The sequence below is a fragment of the Protopterus annectens genome, chromosome 8.part0 (assembly GCF_019279795.1).
Source record: "Protopterus annectens isolate FY-2018-M chromosome 8.part0, PAN1.0, whole genome shotgun sequence".
NCBI lineage: Eukaryota > Metazoa > Chordata > Ceratodontiformes > Protopteridae > Protopterus > Protopterus annectens.
This window is the reverse complement of record NC_056741.1, coordinates 1001021071-1001046228: the sequence shown is the minus strand read 5'-3', so window position 1 is coordinate 1001046228 and position 25158 is coordinate 1001021071. Positions and strand designations below refer to the sequence as shown.

The 25158-nt window shown below is 38.8% G+C and overlaps 1 protein-coding gene across 1 annotated transcript in view; it reads left to right on the top strand.

The window, feature by feature from the left end:
• Positions 1-25158, top strand: part of LOC122808384 (alpha-tectorin-like) — a 163736-nt gene that overhangs the window by 84358 nt on the left and 54220 nt on the right. The window contains exons 3-4 of the mRNA XM_044079350.1: positions 609-739; positions 17592-17873. Coding sequence (XP_043935285.1) covers positions 609-739; positions 17592-17873 — 413 coding nt within the window. The remainder of the gene's footprint in view (positions 1-608; positions 740-17591; positions 17874-25158) is intronic.

Below are 25158 nucleotides of genomic sequence, written 5' to 3'. Positions count from 1 at the left end.
ATTAATTTCCAGATAAAACTAATATTTTGTTAACATTTTATCATAATTTTTCTATATAGCCATCAAATAAAAGATTTATCAATCAATAATTCAAGATCAATATGCCTTCTGTTAGTAAATGGTTCCAATTTCAGTTGTACATAGTATTATTAAATCTGTATCTAAAAGAACAATATGAAATCTGTATGTAAAGAGGGAGGAGATGTAATATTTCCCATCTGCTATGCTATCTTCTTTTGGCAGACAATTTTGGTGTAAAGGTACAAGGAAAAAATGATTTACAGAAGCTGCTCTGAAGATACAGATTCCCAAGGAAAACATTCTGTCACTGAAGAAGGCATTAGAAATATATAAATACTTCACTGGTATAATTTAATAATCTGCTGTTCAGCGGCATTAGAAAATTTATAGTTCCATCAACACCATTGTGAAATATTCTGCATTTTCCTTTTATGAAAGGCAAATCATTCTATTGAGTTGTTTCAGTAGTTTTGTTATAAGATGTTATAAGTTGAACCTAAATAATAGTTAAGCAGGTTTATACGCTATTCAGCACATATTGATTTTTGGTTTAAACTTTTTGGTTCTGACTACATTTTATTTTCCAGACTCTGTGCTATATCCATATGGACCATCAAAAGGAGATATTACAAACCCAAAAATTGATGATGGTGGATCATCTTTAATTCCCTTAGGAGTATCTTTTCCATTTTTTGGAACATCTTATAGATCATGTTATGTAAGTTTTTTTTTTCATATAAGAAATAGTTAATTTATCTGCTGCTCATCCTGGAAAAGAAACATTTGCTATGTAAATCTTACATGACTTCTGCACAGATAGCTTGTAGTATAATATGGTATGTAAAAGAAAAGTTTTGCACATTGTCCCAAAGACTTAATATGACTGTAATACCACTTGTAGGCTGCCTGCTGCATACGTTCTTTAAACTGAGAAAGTAAGAGAAAGACAGTGGAAATTATTTTTCTTAATATTAGAGAGACACTAACATTAGCAAAACTCTAGTGTAGGTCACATAAGCAAACATATAAACACTTAAGGTGGAATTCATTGATATTATGTAGTACAGAAAGATGCATAATAAAATGTATAGAACAACTACGAGGTAGTACATTGAAAGAAATGAGCAGGCACATATAAGGATATGCTAATATGCATAATCTGAGCTACAGATAAATAAAACATTTGCCAGTGAGATATTCAGCATTGCACGCTACAAACCAAGACTGTCAAATCCTACCCCACTGCTATACACTTCTTGAATCCACTGCATTGTGAATGAAGAACAGACTCACACATTGGCTAGGTGGCATACATGTATACATAAATAGTCAACAATACCAGTTGTTGACCGAAGCCACGGTAGTGTTGTCACCTCACAGCAAGAGGTTCTCCCGTTCGATTCTCGGCTGTAGCGCCTTCCGTGTGGAGTCTGCATGTCCTCTCCTCGGTCAAGTGGCCTTCGAAAGACATGCGTGAATGGGCATGCCTTCATTGAAGGTTGGACATTGAGCTGGCACCTCATCACCGTAAAAATCTACTGCCAATCATTAGCAGACCGGAGTTCCGCTGTGGCGACCCCTAACCGGGAAAAACCGAAAGAAGAAGAACAACAACAACCAGTTGTTGACTGGAGAAAACAATGAACTGAAATGATCGAATGATCTCAATGCTGAAACTAACACACCCTACTAAAACATAATTTATGGAGGGAGACAAACCCCCCCTGCACCCCCCATACCCCCTTTTAATTATATATGCCAACTATGATCACAGTACAGTGAGGAAAGGTCCTGTGCTACTTTCAAAGATGAGGAATAGACAAACTTGTTGGAATATGTGAAATCCAAGATCTCAGAGTAAACTGAGATTGCATAAGTTTCACTTGTGAAATGTTTGCATTGCTAGACTTTATGAAAATAATACAAAAGAGATTTGAAACAAACATGGAAAATATTATGGAAAATAACATATATAGTATAAAGGGGATGTGGTGTCAAGGATTATTAATGATAAATGGAGAAATTGTGGATGGTATTATGAACAGAAAAGAAGAAAAATCAAAAATTATAATAGCAGACTTTAGTAAGCCATTTGACACAACTGGACATGAAATCTTATGGGTAATAATGTAAGAATATAATATAAGTGAGAAAGTTAGGAAATTATGTATGTCAGCATACAGTAATAATAAAGTAAAAATATTTGTAAATGGCTGATTAAGTCAAGAGGTACATATGAAGAGTGGTCTAAGACAGGAATGTCCAGTGAGTTGTATACTCTTTGCATTAGCTGTGAATGTTACAGTATGTGAAATAAATTACAAAATGAAGGAGGCGAGGTATATAACACCTGAAGGGTTAAGAATTCCAGTTCAGTTAACATCTGCAAATAACATTATAATAATTGCAAAAAAATGAAATTCAGATAATAAAAGTAATAATCTGCACAAATGAGTCTGTAGAGATAATGGGGATGGCTTTAAATAAAGATAAAAGTAAAGGTTTATGTGATATAATAAAGATTAGGGCTATGTATTTTACAATGAATGAAATTTCTGTGTTAAGTATAAAATCTGGGAATAAAGATGAAAGTAGAATTCAATGGGAAAAACAGTAGAATAAATGAAGCAAACATCTTTTCTGGAGAACATATAAATTAACATTCAGGAAAAAGGCGTATTTGATAAAGTCAGTACAGAAGAGAAAAATAGCATATTTAGCAAGTGTATTATGTTGCCAACAGTGGTGTTCCAAAAGACATGCGTGAATGGGCATGCCTTCATTGAAGGTTGTGCGTCGAGCTGGCAACTCGGCACCATGAAAATCTACTGCCAATCATTAGCAGACCGGAGTTCCGCTGTGGCGACCCCTAACCGGGAAAAGCCGAAAGACAAACAACAACAACATTTATGTTGCCAACAGTATTTGAAAAGGAATTATTGTAGATAATAGTTTTTCTTTATATGGGGTTCTAGATTAAACCCAGGAAAAAGAGGAGTTTTGTATGTAAATAAACTAGAAGGCAGTTTAAGGTTAATTAACCCAGTGGTCTATACCGCTTCATTAAATTTATACAAAAAACTGACAGATTAGTTGTAAAACTGTATACATACAAGTATGATACGTTTTGGGGTATGGTAAAAAAAAGAGTAAAAGAGAAAAAAGAATGTATAAATGAAGAAATATGCTACCAAGAAAAATATTTTTTGTGGAAAATAAAAACTGATGTATTAAAGAGATAGAAAAGTATGGTATAAGAATGTAATGATAAAACATTACTATGTAAAACCATGGGAAAATATAACAGATGAAAACATTAAAGCTATAAAAATAAGAATGGTATAATCAAAAAGTAGAATGTCATGATTTTTTGTGGGGATTGTGGAGACTGGTAATATATAAATTATCAGTAAAAGGAAATATGCCATATAAAAAGAAAAGTGATAGAATATGTTTACATTATCAAGAAGAAAAACTGCATTACATGTGTTTTTTAAATGTAAAAGACTAAAAAAGTTGTGGGGGAAACTATGTAAAGCAGATTTTTTTCAAAGAAGTGGACAAAATATTCATGGATGACTAAATATGGATATTATAAGAACAGAAGTAAAGAATATGTTAAAAGAATATATAAACAGTTTTTTTATGTTATATGGGTTTTATGGAATGAAACAAATGAAAGTATGTTAATGGTAAATGGATTTTAGCAACAATATTAAGTAAAATTAGATGATGGTTATGGAAAAAGGACTTGGGGTCTAATAGGGATGAAAATTTCATATGACTGTAAATGAAATTATGAATGTGTGTACACTGATTTGTATATTTGTTCATATGTATATATTTGTAAATAATGTAAACACGTTTGTATATAAATAAAGGACCCCTACTCTTTTGAATAAGTGCTGAGGGCTTTTTATCTCCATCTGTGTTAATTTCAACACAAACAGATGGAACCTTAGTTAATCATCTCATCCATATAAAAAGGATAATGATGCGGGATGTATCTGAGAACACATATGACTGAAGAAATGAGTTTTCGGTTTTCTACATTCACTGTTCATTACTGTGATAGGTGGCTAAGGTGATGTTTTTGTTGAAGGTGGGACATGATGCAGACTGATAAAGTATGTATCCCAGATGAAATTCCTGTACATAACTAAAGGACTAGGTTGTACTTAGAAAGGGAAGGGTATGTACAGTGAATTGAGTATACCACTCATACCAATTGTGCTTTTTCCTTTGCAAACATAATGCTGCTGGACTCATTCAAGAAAAATGCATGATTGCAAAAAGATATTAGGTTTTCTCATACTGTCTCTATCATGATAGCTGGCTGAGGTGACATTTTAGTTGAACCTAGGGCATTACACAGACAAGTAGGAAATATAAAATAATTAATGCTTTACTTACATGAAATAATAGTGTGAATTAAGAAGATATGACATATAATTATAATGTTGCTGTTCATGCTGAAACCTAAATTATTAAAAAAAAAAAAAAAAAAATCTCTTGTTTTCCCACCTTACTGAACTAGAGTAGTCCAGTTTCAGAGTTGCTAATCCCTGGGCTTTGTTTTTAGTTCCTGTTACTGATCCATTGCCTTATTAGGAAGGAGGGAAGTTTCTTTGCTTACCAGTGGGAGTGGGAAGCACTGAGCGGCCTTTTTGTCCGAATTGGTGAAGTTTCAGCCAGAAACTAGTAGTCCATTGGTCGCTTTGGGCCAATTCCTAGCTCCTTTCAGCCCCTGCTATAAAACACACTAAACACGCGTTTTCCAGCTTGTACCAACTCAGCACAGATCCTCGTGGTGGCCTGCAGAGTGATCCAAGCAGCAGAGAGCTAAAAGAGTGACTTTCTACCAGATATAAGTATTTTTGTGGCTTTCCCACTGTTATTAAGCTAGCGACTGCATTTCGCCTGTTTTACTGCTACTTTAAGTGATTTCTGCATTTTACACTGTTTATTGCACTTTAAGTTACTAATTGTTGCAAATTGTTTCTGTAGGCTACACACTAAAGTGTGCTAGCCGATTTACAGCATTTATAGCATTTACTGTCTGTTTTTTTCCTTATCTCTGTAATAAAACAAAAAATCTCTTGTTTTCCCACCTTACTGAACTAGAGTAGTCCAGTTTCAGAGTTGCTGATCCCTGGGCTTTGTTTTTAGTTCCTGTTACTGATCCATTGCCTTATTAGGAAGGAGGAAGTTTTTGCTTACCAGTCGGAGTGGGAAGCACTGAGCGGCTTTTTTGTCCGATTTGGTGAAGTTTCAGCCAGAAACTAGTAGTCCATTGGTCGTTTTGGGCCAATTCCTAGCTCCCTTCAGCCCCTGCTAAAAAACACGCTAAACGCGCGTTAGTGCGGAGTTGCCACTGTGGCACACAAGAGCAGCGGCGGTAAACCAAGGTTAAACTATTCGGCCATCTAAATTCCACTCTTCAAATTTTCCCTTAGAACTACCTTCCTCGAGCTGTACTGCTGATCTAACCAGCATATCCTATAACTGAAAAGTTCATCTCTACTTGATTCCCAAGTAGACTATTCTCTATCTGTAAAGCCTAACACTTACTCCTACAGTACTTGCACCTTGATAAAGCACTCTTATTATAGATAGTACCCCACCAGCCTAAAACCCACTTCCCGAGTCCTTTGAAAGTCTCTTTATCTACTACTTCTAGTATGTCGAGGGATCAGTTGCTAGTGTCCTCTCCAGCTCAACTGGTGAACCTGGGAATATTGAGGCAATGTTACAATTGCCTCATGTACACAGACAATCCTCTCCTTCTCCCACAAAACACAAATACATGTGAGAGATGCAACTATACGGCCAAACTGGAGGCTGAGCTCTCTCAACATAGGACTGGCAAGACCAGACAGGAGGAGAAGGTAACCACACACAATACATACCCAGTCACACATGGTACCATCACAACTTCAAATCATACACATACTCACACAAAGACATACTCGGAGGCTCTGATCAAAAATTTACCAAAACAGCAGAGGCCACCAAAGCAGACACCCAAACAACTACCACCTCACGACCCAACACATGCAACACATAGACCACACAGTCAGAGTGTCAAACAGTCACAGCCCTTAAGGCCAAACAAAATGCCAGACACACTTGTCATTGGTGATTCCATAGTCAGACACACTGACGTCCGCCACCAGACTGAGTAAGGAGAAGGTTACAGTAAGCTGCCTGTCGGGCGCTAGAATCCGCCACATAACGCAAGCACTCAGGTCTCTCAACAGCAGGTACAAGTACGACTCAGTCATTGTCCACGCTGGTGTCAACGACCTGAGACGCACCTCCTTGGACTACATGAAAAGGGACATCGAGGAGCTCTCTGATTATGTAGCCCAGGCAGGTATGACCCTGACCTTGAGCAGTATCCTACCTTCACCTAGAATGATGCCACAATACAGTGATAAGATGATCAGCTTTAATAATTGGCTTAAATTCTGGTGTCATTCAAAGGGGATCCAATGTCTGTCTGCCTGGGATGACATGCTGGACAAGCCACGCTGCTTCGCAAGGGACGGCTTGCACCTGTCACCCCTGGGCTTTCGGATATTGGCAAAGGCTCTTGCCACCCCATAGTGCTTTTTTTAGGCAAGGCTCAAATTCTAAACCTACCACCCTAGAACACCAAAAGTAAAAACTAAGGGTAATGCTGCTCAATGCCAGAAGTCTCAATCTCAAGATGCACGCACTCGAGGCCCTTCTCAATATGGAGAACATCGATGTCTGTGCTGTGACAGAAACCTGGTTCAAGGCTCCTGAGAGCACCCCAGCAATAACAGGTTTCACCTCATATCATGCGTTCCGTCCCCAAAATCCGGACAACACCAAGAAAGGAGGGGGGTGTCCATATTCATAAAGGACACCCACACCTCAAGGTTGGTGGCAACGCACTATGCATCGGAGACCATCCAGGTGCAATTAACCATAGGCAAGACTGCTCTGCAATTTGTAGCATGTTACAGGCCACCCTCTCAAACTCAGGAACCTCACATGGCCTTCCTGAAAACATTGGAGGGGATAAATGTATCTCCAAACACCATCATACTAGGTGACTTCAACTACCCTAATATAGACTGGGAACACTACTCAAGCCCGAACACTCTAACCCAAAGATTCCTGGAGTTCATAAACTCAAATGCCATGGAACAACTAGTCACCATCCCCACAAGAGGAGAAAACATACTTGATCTCATCATCATGAACATGGGATCAAAATGTTCAACACCGAAGTATACCCCACACTGGTGAGATCAGATCATAAACTAATCGCGCTGGAGGTCCTCATCCCGCCCCCACCTGAAACAAAAAAGACCAGAGTGAAAAACTTCTCAAAAGCCGATTTCACACTTCTAAAAACTAGTGTGGTCTCCTTTAAGGCCCCTGAGCCAGTGGTAAACATTACTCAAACCGCTGAATCACTTACAAATGCCTTCTACCAGCACCTACAGGACTGCATGGATCAGGCAATCCCAAACAAAACTAAGACTCTCTGTACCAAAGGCAAGCGTCCAGTCTGGTGGACCCCAGCCATAAACAAGCTCTACAACAAAAGGAGGAAGCTACTACAAGGTAGAGCAAAATCCTTGAAAGGTAAGACACCTTTGATCATTATAAGTAAAAAACTAAGAGCTCTCATAAAATCATCCAAGGCAAATTTTGAGAGAAAAATCGCCAAGGACTCTAAAGACAATCATAAGGCCTTCTTTAGCTGTGTTAGAAACCTAGGAGGAAACTCCCAGATATGCTCAGAATTAGTTCAAAATGATGTGAAAATTACTGAACCTACACACATTGCTAACATACTGGCTGACAGGTTCAGTGCAAACTCCCCCCCCCCAAAAGGAGAGATATCTATTCCAGAGGATTGTAGCCCCAAACATCTCCAACGCCCAGGTGAGAACTGCCTCACTAAGGCAAAAACACAGCATCCATGGGACCGGATGGTGTCCCCGGCTGTGTGCTTCATGAACTCAACGAGGAATTAAACCCACAGTTAGGACAGCTGTTTAATCTTAGCCTCACCTCAGGATACGTACCCAAGGAGTGGCGCACGGCGACTGTGGTCCCACTTCATAAGGGCGGTGCCTCCACAGACCCTGGAAATTACCGCCCCATTAGCTTGACAAGCCTTATCTGCAAAGCCATGGAGAGGATCATAATGGAACTCATAAATAAAGACATAGGGAACTTGCAGACTTTGGATCCAACCCAGTTTGGCTTTGTCAAAGGCAGATCCTGCCTCTTAAACTTGGTTGACTTTTTCGAGACAGTCACCAAGGCCATTGATGAGGGAAAGGCAGTCCATACAGCCTACCTCGACCTGGCAAAGGCCTTCGACACAATACCCCACTCAGGTATCATCGAAAACTCATCAGCTTGAATGTAAACCCATACATCACAAGATGGGTTGCAAACTGGCTAAGTGACAGAACCCACAGGGTCAGAGTTGCTGGAGCCATGTCAGACTCAAAGCCTGTCACAAGTGGTGTCCCACAGGGCTCAGTCCTGGGTTCACTCTTGTTCGGCATCTACTTTTCTGAAGTACAAGCAAACATAGGAGGGTTATGGCTGACAAAGTTTGCAGATGACTGCAAACTGGGCCATAGTCGAAAACACATCTGACACAGATATCCTCCAGAAGGGCCTCACAGAAACGGATAACTGGTGCCAGAGCCATGGCCTGAAGTTAAACGCCAAAAATGCATAGACATACCCTTCGGGAAAAACAAGGTTACCCTAGCTACCATATAGTGGCAATCCACTGAGCACAGAAAAAGTCATCAGGGATCTGGGGACCCAAGTTGACAGTAGCCTTCGCTTGACACTCATGTTGCTAAAGTAGTTAGGAAAACCTTCTATATCGCCCACCTGATCATGAAGGGATTCACATCTAGATCAAGGGAGGTCATCGTCCCCTGTACTCATCACTCATTAGACCTATGAGTAAGTACAATGCCCCGTTCCAATGTATCTGACCAGACACCTGCTGCAGCTTGAAAGGCCCCAAAAGTTCCTCACCAAAAGCATAAAGGGTCTCAAAAATATGTCTTATGCTGCCCGACTGAAAGAACTCCAGCTCTATTCAGTCTCATACCGCTTGCTGAGAGGTGACCTGTGCCTGACATATAAGGCCATGTCAAACCCAGATTTGATGAATATGCTTCACCTCAAAAAATCTAGATCCCTCAGAACCACAAGGGCGGGAGACTTAAACCTTGACACGGTTATAAATAGAATGTGCTGGAGGGACAGATTCATCACCCAGAGACTCCCTATGCTGTGGAATAAAATCCCGGTACTTGTGAGGCAGAGCACCTCGCTGGCCTTGTTCAAGAGGAATCTTGACCAATGGATGGGAGATCGCAGATATACCCCAGGGATTACTTCAGTGTCACTGCTTGACAGAGGCACAGAAAAATGATAGGCATAGTTTTTATTCAAACTAAAGGGGTGGCGAAAGCCACATAACTATGGGCTAGGCTTATAAATGCCCTTGGGCAGATAGCCTAGTATGAACCTATGAACCTATGAACCTATGGACAAATTAATATAATAGATTTGAACACAGGTTTAAATGGTGTCATATTAGATAAACAAAACAAAAAGGCTGGAAATGGTTATATTTAAAAGGCAGGATCAGCAAGGGGAAGTATCTGAATAACATTGTCAATGGACAGTGGCAGCCATGGATGCCTGTTTGCTGATGGAGTGTCAGATATAAAGGATATAGAATAGCAATAAGAACAAAGGAGATTATAGTAATTTGCTATGAAAATGGTGTAAATGGGCATTAAGTCTGTGAGGCAGATAATTATAATTATAAGCAGTGAGATTGGGGTGGTTTCAAAGAGATTTTGATTGTTAAAATGATATAGCCAGTCTTCACTCCAGATAACAAAAGTATTGAAGTGAGAACGAGGAACTTACATATGATTGCTCTATGATTTCTTTCCATATTAAATGTAATGAAAATGATGAGATATATGCCCTGAGAAGTACAGAATTATGTTATTATTGTAAAGCATTGGAAAATTGGGACAAGCTGAATTATGCTATCTTTAAGATTTTTGGAAACACAATATATTGTAAAATGGAATAATGTTTTATCAAAATGTAAACATAAACCTGTCTTTAGTAATGCTTTTAAAGAAGTTTGCTTAAAAAGATTTTCCATTTGCCTGTACTCATGGCGTGCCCCATACTTTGGGCCTCTGAATAATAAACTTGTGTTTCAAGAGAAAGCAAATCATCTAAAATTTAGAAATTGCTGTCAGATGGATGAAAAGCAGGTAAACGAAGACCACATCATCGTGACGACTTCATCGACAGGACGAATCCCCGACAACGGTAAGTCAATGTATTACGGAACAGAATACATTCCTGTTTCCATAATACCACCGAAAACCACATCACAACATGCATAGCAGGGGGGCAAGCTCCCCTGCTAGGGTTACCACCTGTCCCACTTTGTGAGGGACAGTCCCTCTTTGGGCAGTTGTGTCCTGCAAAAAATGTGAAAAAAGTGGCAAATGTCCTGAGAGTTTAGGACAAAATTATTTTCTATATTTTATGTCATAGTTGCATAAAACAGTTATTCTGTATCTGAAACACCTAAATGTTATAAGAAACAGAATAAGGAACTAAAATGCTACAAGAATAGACTTTTATTCAGGCAAAAAACTGAAGTTCTGTCCTTTGTACTGGCCGTGGGTATGTTTTGCCCTGCAAAATCTGATGTTTGTAGCACAAATGTCCCACTTTGGGCATTTGGAAAGGTGGCAACCCTATCCCCTGCACCCCCCCTACTTAAATATACCAACTCCGAAAATCACACTACAGTGAGGGAATGGGACTAACTCCCTGTCCACACCACTTACCATTGTTGGGGGTTCATCCTGTCGACGAAGTCGTCTCTATGATGTGGTTTTCGTTTACCTGCGCTTTCATCCATCTGACATGGAACTGTTTAGACATTAAACTATCATCGTAGAATACTGGGCTAATGACCCCAGAGGTCATTTTAAGCATTGTCCATCTCCCAAAAATGAAATTGATGGGCAACGGTTCCCAACTGTTGTCTGGGAGGTGTGCATTCTTTGAATGTCGAACATTTTCTAGCTTTCTCTCTCTAATAGAGACATAGATGGCACACTTGGAGTAAATTTGCAGTTCTCCATTCACTGACGCATGTTCTGCTTAAATAAATGCAGCGAGGAACTCTGCTTCACATAGATGGCAAACCTCTTCCAAAGAAGGGAGAGCCTTTGAAACACACACCTCTCTCTCTCTAACGTGTCTTATTTATGTTGCTGACAAGCTTTAGGTCCCTACATCAGGTGTTTCTGATGCTATTTGTTTTACAGATATCCAGCATGTCCATTAGTGCTGTATCAGAAAATACTTTGTAGGCTAAAGCATAGGGCACCACTTAGGAGCTTGTAGAACTCTGAATATAGAGGCAGTTATATGAGGTAGTCTGTTTTCTACCCCATATATTCTTTTTGTGAGAAATCTCTGTAGATGCTCTGATTGTTGCGCATGCCTGGTGAGGTACATACCAAAGGGGGCACTGCACTCATTAACAGGTCTTATGAGGACAGATTACAATGGGATGATGACTTGTTTGGACCCATGCCATACTATTACATATAAGTTGTGCAATGTAGAATGTCTTCCTTACCACAGTAGAAACATGTTGGTCAAATGCCAAATATTTTTCTACATATATTCTCAAGTCCCTTACTACAGGGTATACTTTCAGGAGTGCATTATCAATGTGGTAATTCACAGGAGTGGCTGTCTTACTGAAAGATACTGTGATACACTTCTTGGCACTGAGTTTTAGACCTTGGCACTGGCACTAGTTATTTGTCTTAGAGGATATTAGTATCTTGGGGAAATCACTATCTGCTCCCATTTTGCAATCATCTGCAAACCTCATCAATCAGAAGCCCTTGACATTAACCTTGGCTTAAGAGAAGCACAAGCCAAACAGTAGTGGCCCTAGCAGTGAGCCCTGGGGGACACTGCTACTAACTAATATTTTTGTGGAGGTAGACTCACATATTCTAACTTATTGGGTCCTGTCAGTGAGCCAGCTGGCTATTCATCTTGTGACCTATGGGTGTATACCTAATTTATTGATCTTGTTAACAATGCCAGTGTGAGGTATTTTGCCAAACCATTGGCTTGGTCAGAGTAAGCAGTAGGTAATTCTTAAGACAGAAGTGGCAAACTTCACGACAAACTTGTCCTCATCCATCAGTTTGGCATCCTTCACAAGGAAGTCAGCTAGGTTGAGCAGGCAAGACTTGCCCTTGACAAACCTAAACTGACTAGGAGTCCAGTATTTGTGGATTACCTATGTCATTTATGATATCCATGATTATCCTCTCCACAGCTTTGTATAACTAGACAGTCAAACTAATGGGATGGGAATTTCCTGGGTCCAATGCAAAAGTGTAACATCTGCAGTTTTCCCCTGAATTGCATGTTTAGATTGATGAGGGAGCTTTGTCTTTGCAGGATAATTTCACTCCTATTTTTTTGCACAAGTTTCTTCCTTTTGTTGTACAGCCTATTTATACTGGAATTCCACTAAGATAGCTTGCTTTTTCTTTTTTTTTTTGTGCAGGTCATCTGCTTTTTTTGGGTTGATACAGCAATTTCTATACAGGTGTTGATATGATAGGGCTTCTATGATCATTTCTGCATAGGCAGTATTCACAGGGTTAGGGGAGCCTGAAATTTAGTAAGGATATTGCATAGTAGTTGCAAGCTTGTCCTAGATAATTCAAAAAAGTTCTATGGTTAGCATGTGTCCCTGTTTTACATTTACTTCAAAATGTCAGCTTTATGGTCTGACCTGACTAGTGAAGACATTGGGGGGAGGTATGCAGTATTCTGCCATGTTTGTGACAAGCAGGTTGAGGATGTTTGAGCTCAGAAAGAGAGAACATACTAGTTGTTCCAGGGTGCTTGCATCTACATAGTCTTGGACTCTCTCAGCTTGTATGTTAGGGGTTGTGTATCATCATCATCCTCTTTTTCATCTTTTCTACATGTGGTCTGGGTGTTGTATCACTTGTCACCATCTCTCCATATTCAATGCCATTCTCATACCTTCTTTGACACTGATGCCTGAATGTTGCAGGTCGTCTCTCACACAATCCATCCACCTTTTTGCTGAATGCCCTCATTTTTTTTTGCCTTCTTCCTGTATGTCCCAAATCTTCTTCACCAGACTGTCTTCAGCCATTCTACACATGTCCAAACCATTGTAATCTGTTGTCTTTGACCTTTTCTCCAACTGGAGCTACTTTGGCTTCTGCTCTGATGTCCTTATTCCTTCATCTGTCCCACAGTGTGCATCCTACCACCTCTCTCAGGGACTTCATTCTCCATCACCTCGAGCTTCCTCAACTGCTCTGCCTTTACTGCCCAGGTTTCTGTACCATGCAGTAGTACTGGTTGTACCACTGTTTTGTACACCTTACTTTTCAGTTTCTTTGATATTCTGCTGTCATACACTACTCCTGACACTCTGTGCCAGATGATTGCAACCTCTGTGATCCTAGCTTTGACCTCTTCATTAAGAATTCCCTTCTCCTTAACCAAACTTCCCAGATACTTGAAGGTGTTTACCTGTCCCACTACTTTTCTCTTCTATTTCAATTTTCAGCTTCATCTTATTTCCCCCCATTTGCTACCATTACGACTGTCTTATCTGTGCTTACTTTCATCCCATGTACCTTCAGTTTTGAATTCCATTCCCTTACCTTTTGCTAAAGTTCTTGCTCAGAGTCTGCCTGTAATGCCACATCATCTGCATACAGCAACTTTGTTGATAGGTCTCCTCTGACCTGTTTGCTGGGACCCCCTCTTTAAGACCGAACACTGTTCATACTTGGAGTCATTGTTCCCTGTACATAGCTTGCACTAATTCTAATAGTGTATATGGGACTTCGAACCACTGCAAGACTGCCAAAATAAGCTTTCTTGGGACATTGTCATATGCTTTCTACAAGCCTAAGAATACCCAGTTGGGCTCCTTCCTCATTTCTAGCTTCATCTCAAGTGTCTGTCACACTGCAAACATCAGGTCAGTTGTGCTGCATCCTGGTTTGAATCTGAACTGCTCATTTCCCATCTTACTTTCTATTACTCTGCATATTCATCTGTCAGTCATCCTCTCCAGAACTTTCATGTAGTGTGATAAGAGTTTGATGCCTTTATACGGCACACAGTTGTAAAAGTCCCCTTTGTTCTTAAACAATGACACTAGTATTGCTATTTTCCAGTCATCTGGGATATGTCTTTCTGTCTATACTGCTATTAGTACCCTCAGAAGTCATGTCTCCCCCATCTCACCCACATCTTCATCATATCTGCTGTGAACATTATCTGACCTTACTGCTTTCCATGACTACATTTTCCTTAATGCTGCTCTTACTTCTTCTAGAGTGGCCTCCTCCTTGTTTCTCACTGTAGGCTGTGTCAGGAGCAGTACAGCATTTGTAGAATATTTCTTATGTAGAAGCTGCTGGAAGTACTCCTTTCATCTGCCTTTGGTGTCCTCTTGACTGGTGAGCAGGTTGTTTCTGGTATCCCTTTTGAAGGGTGTCTGACTATTTTCTTTATCTTCCTGTCTTTGCCTTGGAATGTGATAGAGTTTATTTGCGCTATCCACTGAGTCACTTTCCAGAAGTTAGTAAAGTGCCTTTGATGCTTTGTTCTTTGCTATTGCAACTCCTCACTTAGTATTTCTGTTAGCCAACCAGTATTCCTTCCTAGCATGGTCTGTCTTTTCTGTTTCTCACTTTTTCCTGCACTCTTTCCTTCTTTTGATGATTTCCTGTACTTCTGCATTGAACAACCAGCTTTCCTTGTGTACCATATTTCCATGTCTGGCTTGACAGCATATCTGTCCTGTAGGCCTCACATGTGCTGTTTTGAGACATTATCATTCTTTTTCAACTTCACCTATTTCCTAATCTTCTTAAGGTGCTAGAGACCAGAGTAATTCCTTGAACTGTTGTGTTTTCTCTCCAGTCAACTTCCAGGCTTCAGCCTGGTCTCTGTTGACCTTAGAGTCTTCTCTGACCACTAGTTGCAGCTGATTGTGACAACCCGTGTTTTATGCTGTGGGCCAATTGTTTCACTGGTGATGACTTTGCAATTGCTGATTCTAGCCCAGTGTCCTTTCTTTATGAGGGGGAAGTCCACCTGAGTTGTATGTTGACAACGTCTTTATTCCTTTTATCCCAACCATGCAGACCCAGGTAGTCCTGATATCCTGTTCTGTCTGTCTCCATATGTGCATTTAGGTCAACCATTATTAACACCATTTCCTGTTGCCTGCTTTATCTAGTAGGTCCTGCAACTGCTGTCTGAATGCCCTCTTTTCCTCATTATCACAACCCTGCTGTGGGACATAGGCCGAGATTATAAATACTGGCCGATTATTAGGCTTCAGTCTGATCGCCTTGAGTCTGTCACTAATTCTGATGACATCCCTCAATGTCTTCTGAAGCCTCTCCCTCACCACAGTTCCCACATCATTTCTAACCTGTCCTCCTCCTGAGTAATAGACTCCAGATCTCAAGCCAAGTGACTTTGCTGAGCTGCCCTTCCATCTTGTCTCCTGAATACATAGGATGTCCAGTCCCCTCCATGCCATCATCTCATACACTTCCAAGCCTCATCTTGTCAGTGAACCTATATTGAGTTTGGCAATTCTTAGTTCATGTTTGGCAGGTTCTTTGGTTTTACATTCAGCCTTCACTGAAGAGAGGTATCCCAGGTAACCCAAGCTGTGCACCTGGACACCGTCTGACCTGTAGATTATTGACTCAGGGTTGTTGGGCTTTACAGCAGACACACACTGGCACATATGGGCATGTACACCACTCCCATCATTAGCATGAGTGCCTAGCATAGGTCAGAGTAGGCCTGGTTCTCAACCCACTTATCATGATCAAATCACCTAAGGCCATGTTTTTACACTGTCAGTTGGCTTGATAAAGCAGTCTGTGATTTATGTTCTCCTATCTTGAGGTTACTGCGAACTACAGTAGATGCCCAAAGTGGGTGATCCATACAAATCTTCCCCCTATATGGCACCATCTACAGTGTGTGCTGCTGCCCACAGGGGTTGTGTATGATTCCCAGTTTATAATGGGAGGAACTGAAGTTGCCCATGAGTATGGTCTTGGGTTGGATGGGCATTGAGTCAAGTGCCTCTAGTGCTGTGGTTTTCATGGGTCATTGAGTGGGATCTATAGCCTGCAAGGATATGTTAAGAGACCTTATGGTGATTTGGAAGTGGATAGGCTCACACATATCATGCTGGTGGATCAGTCCTGAAGTGTGTTTTTAATGCATATAGAGTTACCTTCACCTTTTGTCCTTTCATGTGTGTTAACTGACCTAAATGTGTGGAAGACATTGTAGCTCTGCACTAACAGGTGCTCTCAACAGCTTTAAAGTATGTCTCAGTGACTGCACAGACATCGACCTTCTCCAAGACAAGGAGAGCCTGCAGGGAGTGGAGTTTCCTGTTCAGACTTCTAGCATTCATTTCAGATTTTCAAGGTCTGCTATAGCAATATTACAATGTTTATTTGGCTGTCAGTACCTAACAATGGACGTATGGGTATAACATTTGTTTTGCAAATATTTGAATTCCTGGAGGGAACAGGTGCAGACAATCCCTGGCAAAGTTCACTCCTTCTGTTTTCTCTTTGCTTTAATCCTTTTCCTCTTTTTCCTTTACTTATGTTCTATCTACCCTCGCTGATGACATATAATGCAATTTGTTTAATCATTTGCTTTTGTTCTGCTCATCTCTCCCTCTCTCCCTGGCTCTGTCTCACAAACACACTGCTATGATCTCTTCCTTTTCCATTATTCTTGCTATCCTTGCAGCTGATAACTAGACCAGTGCAGTTTCATTGCTAAAACTGATATGTCTTTGGTAAAGCCACTGTAGATTTTCTTTACTCACAAAAAGTTCAGAGATCAAATGACTCTAAAGATGATGAGATGTACTACACACATGAAAGATCCAAGTCTGTACAGAACAGGTATAATACTGCAACAGAGGATAAAAGGGGTGTGCTGTATACTGTAACACTGAAACCTATAATTTCCTTATTCAGTATACATGGCACTGAAACCTATGATTTCCATATTCATTATACGTGGCACTGCTGAACAAGCCTGCTAGGCATCATTTTCTTGTGCATACTATTGCCTGCCTACACAACTTCTTTAGAAACTGGAATGAATGACTGGAAAAGAAAGTATATAACATTTAGGTTAATTTCAAAATGTGATAAAGTATTATATTTCACATTAAATGTATCAAATTGTACTTATTATTTTCTTAAATCTTCATTAACTTTCTTAAACTAAGTAACAGTTATCAGCCTGACAAATCTTTGTCATTTATACTTTCAAACAACCATAGTAGTTACTACAAATATAAATATTATTTTAATATCTAAACCAAAATCATTGTTTTCTTATTTTATCAGGTGAACAACAATGGACTTATTTCCTTTAATGTATCGGTGGGACAGTATACTCCTGATGCATTTCCTCTGGCAGATGGGCGAGCCTTTATTGCCCCATTCTGGGCAGATGTGGACAATCGCTTGTATGGTGATGTGTACTACAGAGAAAACTCAGATCCTGCACTTCTTCAAAGGGCTACAACAGATGTAAACAGATACTTCCCAGATCTGCATTTTACTGCTAACTGGGTGTTTGTGGCAACATGGGACAGAGTAGCCTATTATGGTTCATCATCAACAAAGGTAAGAAGATAAGGCAATTTATTTCCACCTTCCTTAAATGAAAAAAAAAAAAAAACATGTACACTGCCTCTGTCATGTAATATGTGAGGAGTAACTTCATGGTGTATCTTTACAGTTTGCTGTATATATATTCATTAGAAAATTAAGCAGTTCTAATAAATAGTTTAGCTTCATAGAAAACATAATTTTAGCAAAAAGACTAAAGCAAAACTAAATAACCAGCAAGTCAGACTTACATCTTGAAGAAGAAAACTCATCTGCATTTCTACACAATCCATTTATGTCTCCTAGATAATGAGAACTGTAACTTCAAGTCAGTTTACACCAGAATTTATATACATACATCTATATATATATATATATATATATATATATATATATATATATATATATATATATATATATGTGTTTATATGTGTGTACTTGTAAATGTGTGTGCATATGTGTGTCTATGTGTCTGTGTGCATACATATGTAGACATCTGCATGTAGGCTAAAATTATATGAACAAATATGATTCTGCAAGAATATGTTTGTGCAGTTGTTACATATACTATCAAGCCATTCTTTTTAAGATCACTGTTCAGCAAATAAAACCTCTACAAAGCACACCTTAGACTTAGGTATTCACCCCTCCACAATGCCACATATAGGAAATGTGAACTTACCCACCGCCTTTCCTGAAGAACCCATGGTACAGCTTGTATTGGAGTTTTACAGGATTGTGGTTCTCAGTTATTTCTTCACTGAATAAGGAACAAGATGAAGAGCATCTCAACAAATCATGAGTCACTCATTTAGCTCATTTACCTTTAGGGATGTGTAGTAACTTCTAAATGAAAATATGAGTTCACTCTTAGGTTTGTATAAAAGTTATCAGCCTAGGTACATCTAGCAAGAGGTATTTTCTGAATGCATGCTATCTGTTTATATAGGACTGTATTTTTAAAGTCAGACCCTGATTCATTTCAGAGCATTCCAGTGGTATATTTATACAAGAAGACAGCCTATACATACTACATCTCTACATTAGGTGCATTTCTATTTGTCTTACAAGCGTTTATTTATATTCTCCATAGCTGGTGTGCAACACGAGTTTTGGTATGAGTATAGCTTGAGCTACTGCCTGCTAGTTTTCTGGTGTCAGAATGGGGTTAATTTTGTACAATACACTCATTTTTCTGGTTTTTAGTAGACTACTTGTTAGAGTTTTTGGAACACCTTAGTGGTAATCGGAGGGGTATTGAATTTACTGTTACGTATCACAGCAATGAGATCAATTTTTTGGATGTTAATATATTGAGGCAGGCTGATGGTACACTTAAAACTTCAGTTTATAGAAAATACCCACAATATAATAATTTACTATATGCAACTAGTTTAGACCACAAACATACTATCAACAACATTCCTAAATTTCAGTTTATGAGAATTAAGTGAATATGTTCATCAGACATTGATTTTCAGAATGCCAGGCAGGACCTTGAGGGTAGATTTATCGATAGGGGTTATAGGGAACCGGTAGTACATAAGGCCAGTGATTGGGCGACCAATTGTGAGAGATCCAGTTTACTCGAGTACAAAGCTAAAACTAAAGGGGACGGATCAGGGGCCATGATGCTAATTACCACATTTGGTTGTAATACCAATTTTCTAAAAGATGTGGTTAATAAACACTGGAATATCCTTCAGGCCAATTCAGATCTGGGTCAGTGTTTGTCAACTAGATGTCAGTTCTCCTTCAGGAGGGGCAGAATGCTTACGTTTTATTTTGCCCATTACAAAAGGACTTTTTATGATTATGTAAATCAATATCAGCTTACTCTCATGGGGGACAGGCTTGTTGGCTTGCATCCTTGTGGACATTGCAGTTTGTGTAAACATAAGTTTAACACCACATCCTTTAGTAGTAAAAATACTGGTCAAATTTTTGAAATTCAGTTTTTCGGAAATTGCAGTTCTGACTGCTTAGTATATTTGGCTACTTGCCAATGTTCTGCCTTTTATGTTGGACAGACTTCTAGGCAATTAAGGTGTTGCATTTTGGAAAAGTTACCCATGACATTTACAAGATTAAAAGTAAATCTAGATCAGGTACCACTAATTTGTCTGAAGAAGAGAGTAGAGTCCTTGCAGGTTTGAATAATAATTGCAATGTCCGAATTATGAAGCCCGACAAGGGCGGAGGGATTGTGATCTACGACCAAAAGGAGTATAACAGTAAGATATATAAGATGTTACATGACACTTTAAATTATGTGAAAATATCTAAGAACGAGCTGAATAAAGCTTATAGAAAGATAGACTGTCATATTGAAGAATTCTTAATAGACAATAGAATTACTCAGGACACCTACGAATTCTTAAAGGTAGAATACCCCACTTTAGCAGTAATGGTAGGAATACCCAAGATACATAAGAATTTGCAAGACCCTCCCTTTCGGCCTATCATCTCGGGCAGTAGGACTAAAACCTTTCCCAGTGGAGTATTGATAGACACCCTATTAAAACATGTATACTGTAAAGTAGACCATATGGTCAAGGACTCATGGGAGTTCTTGAAAAACTATCCAGTGACATTAAAATCTGAACAATTGATTTTTGCATCTATTGATGTGGTGGACCTATTTATGTGCATTCCCAAAGAAGAGGGACTGGAGGCATTTTATAATAGTATACACAGGTACAGCAACCTCACAAGAGAGAAAACTCATTTAGTATATGACCTAATGTCCATAGTATTGGATAACAACTTTATATACTATGAGGGAGAGATATTTAAACAAACAAGAGGGGTAGCGATGGGGGCAGCTTGTGCCCCCATATATGCCAACATGGTTATGCTGGAATGGGAGGAAGAGGTTGTGTTCAAAAGCAAATATATGGAGAACATCAAATACTACTCACGATTCCTGGACGATATTTATATAATATGGGAAGGTAGCCAGGACGATTTCAGTGAATACCTGAATTATATTAATCTGAGTAGTAACTATTTGAAATTTACGGCCAAATTTAATGACTGCGGCGTGCCCTATTTGGACACACTGGTAACAAAAAGAGGTGAGCACTTCCAATCCAGCATACATAGGAAAGAGACATTTACAAACTCCTATTTGGATTTTGAAAGTTACCATCCTGACAGAACCAAAATTAATATCTTTAAAGGCCAATGCATTAGGGCATTAAGAATGACTACATCTAAAGAGGATGTTAAGAAAGAGATAGAATATATCATTTCATTATTCACAGATAGGGGATACAGTCCAACTATGATGAAGAAAATAAGTATAGATTTATTAGACAGATGGGGTATTAACATGTTCCCACTATTAGGTTACAAGTATTATGAAAAGGATAAACAGATGGTAGAGAAACAAAGAATGGATAGGGAGTATGGGAGAGCTTGTATTATAGAATATAATACACATCACAATAAAGTAAAAAATATTTTGTACAAACATTGGTACATTATGTTAACTAATCAGGAGATGGAAGCCATTCTGGGTAAAAAACCAACATTTGTACATAAAATGGCCCCCAACCTCAAGAGTATACTAGAGAGACACAATAGAGAAAAGAAGAACATCAATAGAGTAGACTCTCAGCACACGAGTAGATGTGGGTGTTGTAAACAGTGTTCTTTTATTTTTGAAGAATCATGTCTAAAATTAGTGAACTACAACAGCACTAGAATTTTCTTTAAAAAAGGGAACTGTAATAGTAGTTTTATAATATATTTAGCAAAATGCACAAAGTGTCCGTCATACTATATAGGTAAAACGGAACAGAAATTTAAAAAAAGAATTTATGCACACAATTATTGTATAAAGAGGCGTGATGATAAAAATGCCCTTGCCAGGCATATTATAAATAAGGGATCTGAACATTCATTTAAATTTGGGATTGTGGAGTTAGTGACATTAGACCCGAGAGGTTGTAATATAAAAAATATATTATCATTTAGGGAAACATACTGGCAGATTCTAACTGACGCCACAACCCCACCTGGTTTAAACGACAGTATTTCTACAAAAAGTATTATCGAATACTGTCAATGAGATTCCCTTATGATGTATTTTATATTTTATACTTTCAATTTTCACAATTCATATTCTTTGTATAGTACACTTTACAACACAAAGTTTTTAATAAGACCTTGATGTATTTAGTTTGACTGATGCAAGTTTAATTGATTGTATATATTCTTATACTTTTTTTAGAGAGTGTATATCTCTTTAAGAATTAGAAAATTTTGGCGCCAATTTTAAACTATTTAAATCATGGAAAGGAAATGTTTTTTATTCTGATGAAGCCTACTTTGGATGTAGGTGAAAGCGCTTAATCGTTTGTGTGCAATAAATGGCTTTTTATAACTGAGTGTTCAACTCTTTTGTGCAAGGATCATCGTGTTAGCTTTGAACTACCACAGTTTACGCATCTGGCGTTCAGCAGCAGGTACTAACGCCTTGTGGTTCAGTTGTTACATTTTCGTTGTTTGGCTGCTATTGTTGTTACCAGTTATGGAGGAGATGCGTAATCATCCAGGACCTGCCTCACCGGTGGAAAGAGACGAGCTTGTAGAAATACGAGCGGAAGTAAATTCTTTAAAGGGTGAAATCGGCAGACTCATCGGAGTGGTGAATTCATTGCTACACAAAGATGTGAGGATGAATGGCAAGGAAAAGGCAGCTTTACCGGATCGACGCAATTGCGTACCAGCTGGCGACTCTGGTAGCGATGCCACTTTCGGACACGAAATCAGTCCGGAAGCAGGAAATTTAGTTAACAACTCTATTCACTCTGATGTATTAATTACATCTTCGCCGGGGATCCCCAATGGTCAGTTACCAGCTTCCAGGGAGATGCATGGGATTGATTTACCGGCAGCAACCTTAACGGACAAAATAGACAGCAGGTTGGCGCCAACTGATTTCACTTTTGATTTTTCTTTCACTAACACAGCCGACGAAGTCAAAAGAACGGGAACTAGACCCAAGACGGTCAAAAGCCTCAAAACTTATGCGGCAACCATCAGGGACACTGGCGAAACAAAAGGTACTGTTTCAAATAGCACTCGTAACAGAAATGTTCACAAGGCTATTAATAGGAATCAAGAGTACGTTCTCAAAGACTTTTTAAATTATGATTGTGTTTTTGATTATGACAAATGCAAAGAACCTATTCATAATAGTGTTAAGCAGCAGGGCACGTTAAAGGACATTATATATGACTTTGGAAGAACATTGAACATCATTAACTCGATCAAATTAGATAATGCTTATTTGACTGAATGTATGAGTTTGAAAATAGTACCCATGGGCCTACGTTTTTTCAAGGTACCAATGGGATTTAGTTTAACTGAAGAAACCATGACTGAATTTAACAACTTGTTTGACTCGTTTGGTTTTGCATACATGAAAAAATTAATTGAATTAAATGATGCTAAAATGTGCAAACTGCTAACAGAAATAGACAGTATGAACGAAATTAATTTATCTGATTTATTATTTAAAGACTGGGAGAATTTGTATTACAAACAATTTGAGAATGTGGATCATAGAACCAAAACAGTACATGGTAGAAAAATCAAGAAACTTAATAGGGACAAGGCTCAGTATGAAAAAGGCATGGCTTATATATGGAAACAGGCAGGACAGAAATCTAATGATAGAAAGGCAGATTACATGGAGAAAGACGAAGAAAAAAATTTTGGGGGGGGAGACAACAGAGAAGGTCACAAAAGATGGGCCAAACAAAACTCTTGGAGAAAGAAACCCTACAGTCATTATCAGGACTGGTAGCAGATTTGGAGGCAGGGGGGACCGAGAGGTTGAAAAAGGAGAAACAACATCGCAGAATGTTATTAACAAATATGACAACTTCCAGATTTTCAACTACACCAGCATGGTCCTGACCCCAGCACATTTCAGTTTACTTTCCAAGGGAATGAAATTCATTCCAACCCCACCCTTCAGACTGGTAGACACCATTTGTGAAGTCAAAAAATATATTAGAAAACTGAATTTAGCAATAATGTTTAAGGACAATCATAGTAAGGCAGATAGTAACAATACCATTAAGAAAAAAAGTAGTTTTATGCTTTGTGCAAATCAGGAAGTCATGAGATATGAGAAACTGGTTACCCATGACATTTACAAGATTAAAAGTAAATCTAGATCAGGTACCACTAATTTGTCTGAAGAAGTGAGTAGAGTCCTTGCAGGTTTGAATAATAATTGCAATGTCCGAATTATGAAGCCCGACAAGGGCGGAGGGATTGTGATCTACGACCAAAAGGAGTATAACAGTAAGATATATAAGATGTTACATGACACTTTAAATTATGTGAAAATATCTAAGAACGAGCTGAATAAAGCTTATAGAAAGATAGACTGCCATATTGAAGAATTCTTAACAGACAACAGAATTAATCAGGACACCTACGAATTCTTAAAGGTAGAATACCCCACTTTAGCAGTAATGGTAGGAATACCCAAGATACATAAGAATTTGCAAGACCCTCCCTTTCGGCCTATTATCTCAGGCAGTAGGACTAAAACCTTCCCTAGTGGAGTATTGATAGATACTCTATTAAAACATATATACTGTAAAGTAGACCATATGGTCAAGGACTCATGGGAGTTCTTAAAAAACTATCCAGTGACTTTAAAATCTAAACAGTTGATTTTTGCATCTATTGATGTGGTGGACCTATTTATGTGCATTCCCAAAGAAGAGGGACTGGAGGCATTTTACAATAGTACACACAGGTACAGCAACCTCACAAGAGAGAAAACTCATTTAGTATATGACCTAATGTCCATAGTATTGGATAACAACTTTATATACTATGAGGGAGAGATATTTAAACAAACAAGAGGGGTAGCGATGGGGGCAGCTTGTGCCCCCATATATGCCAACATGGTTATGCTGGAATGGGAGGAAGAGGTGATGTTCAAAAGCAAATATATGGCGAACATCAAATACTACTCACGATTCCTGGACGATATTTATATAATATGGGAAGGCAGCCAGGATGATTTCAGTGAATACCTGAATTACATCAATCTGAGTAGTAACTATTTGAAATTTACGGCCAAATTTAATGACTGTGGTGTGCCCTATTTGGACACACTGGTAACAAAAAGAGGTGAGCATTTCCAATCCAGCATACATAGGAAAGAGACATTTACAAACTCCTACTTGGATTTTGAAAGTTACCATCCGGACAGAACTAAAATTAATATCTTTAAAGGCCAATGCATTAGGGCATTAAGAATGAC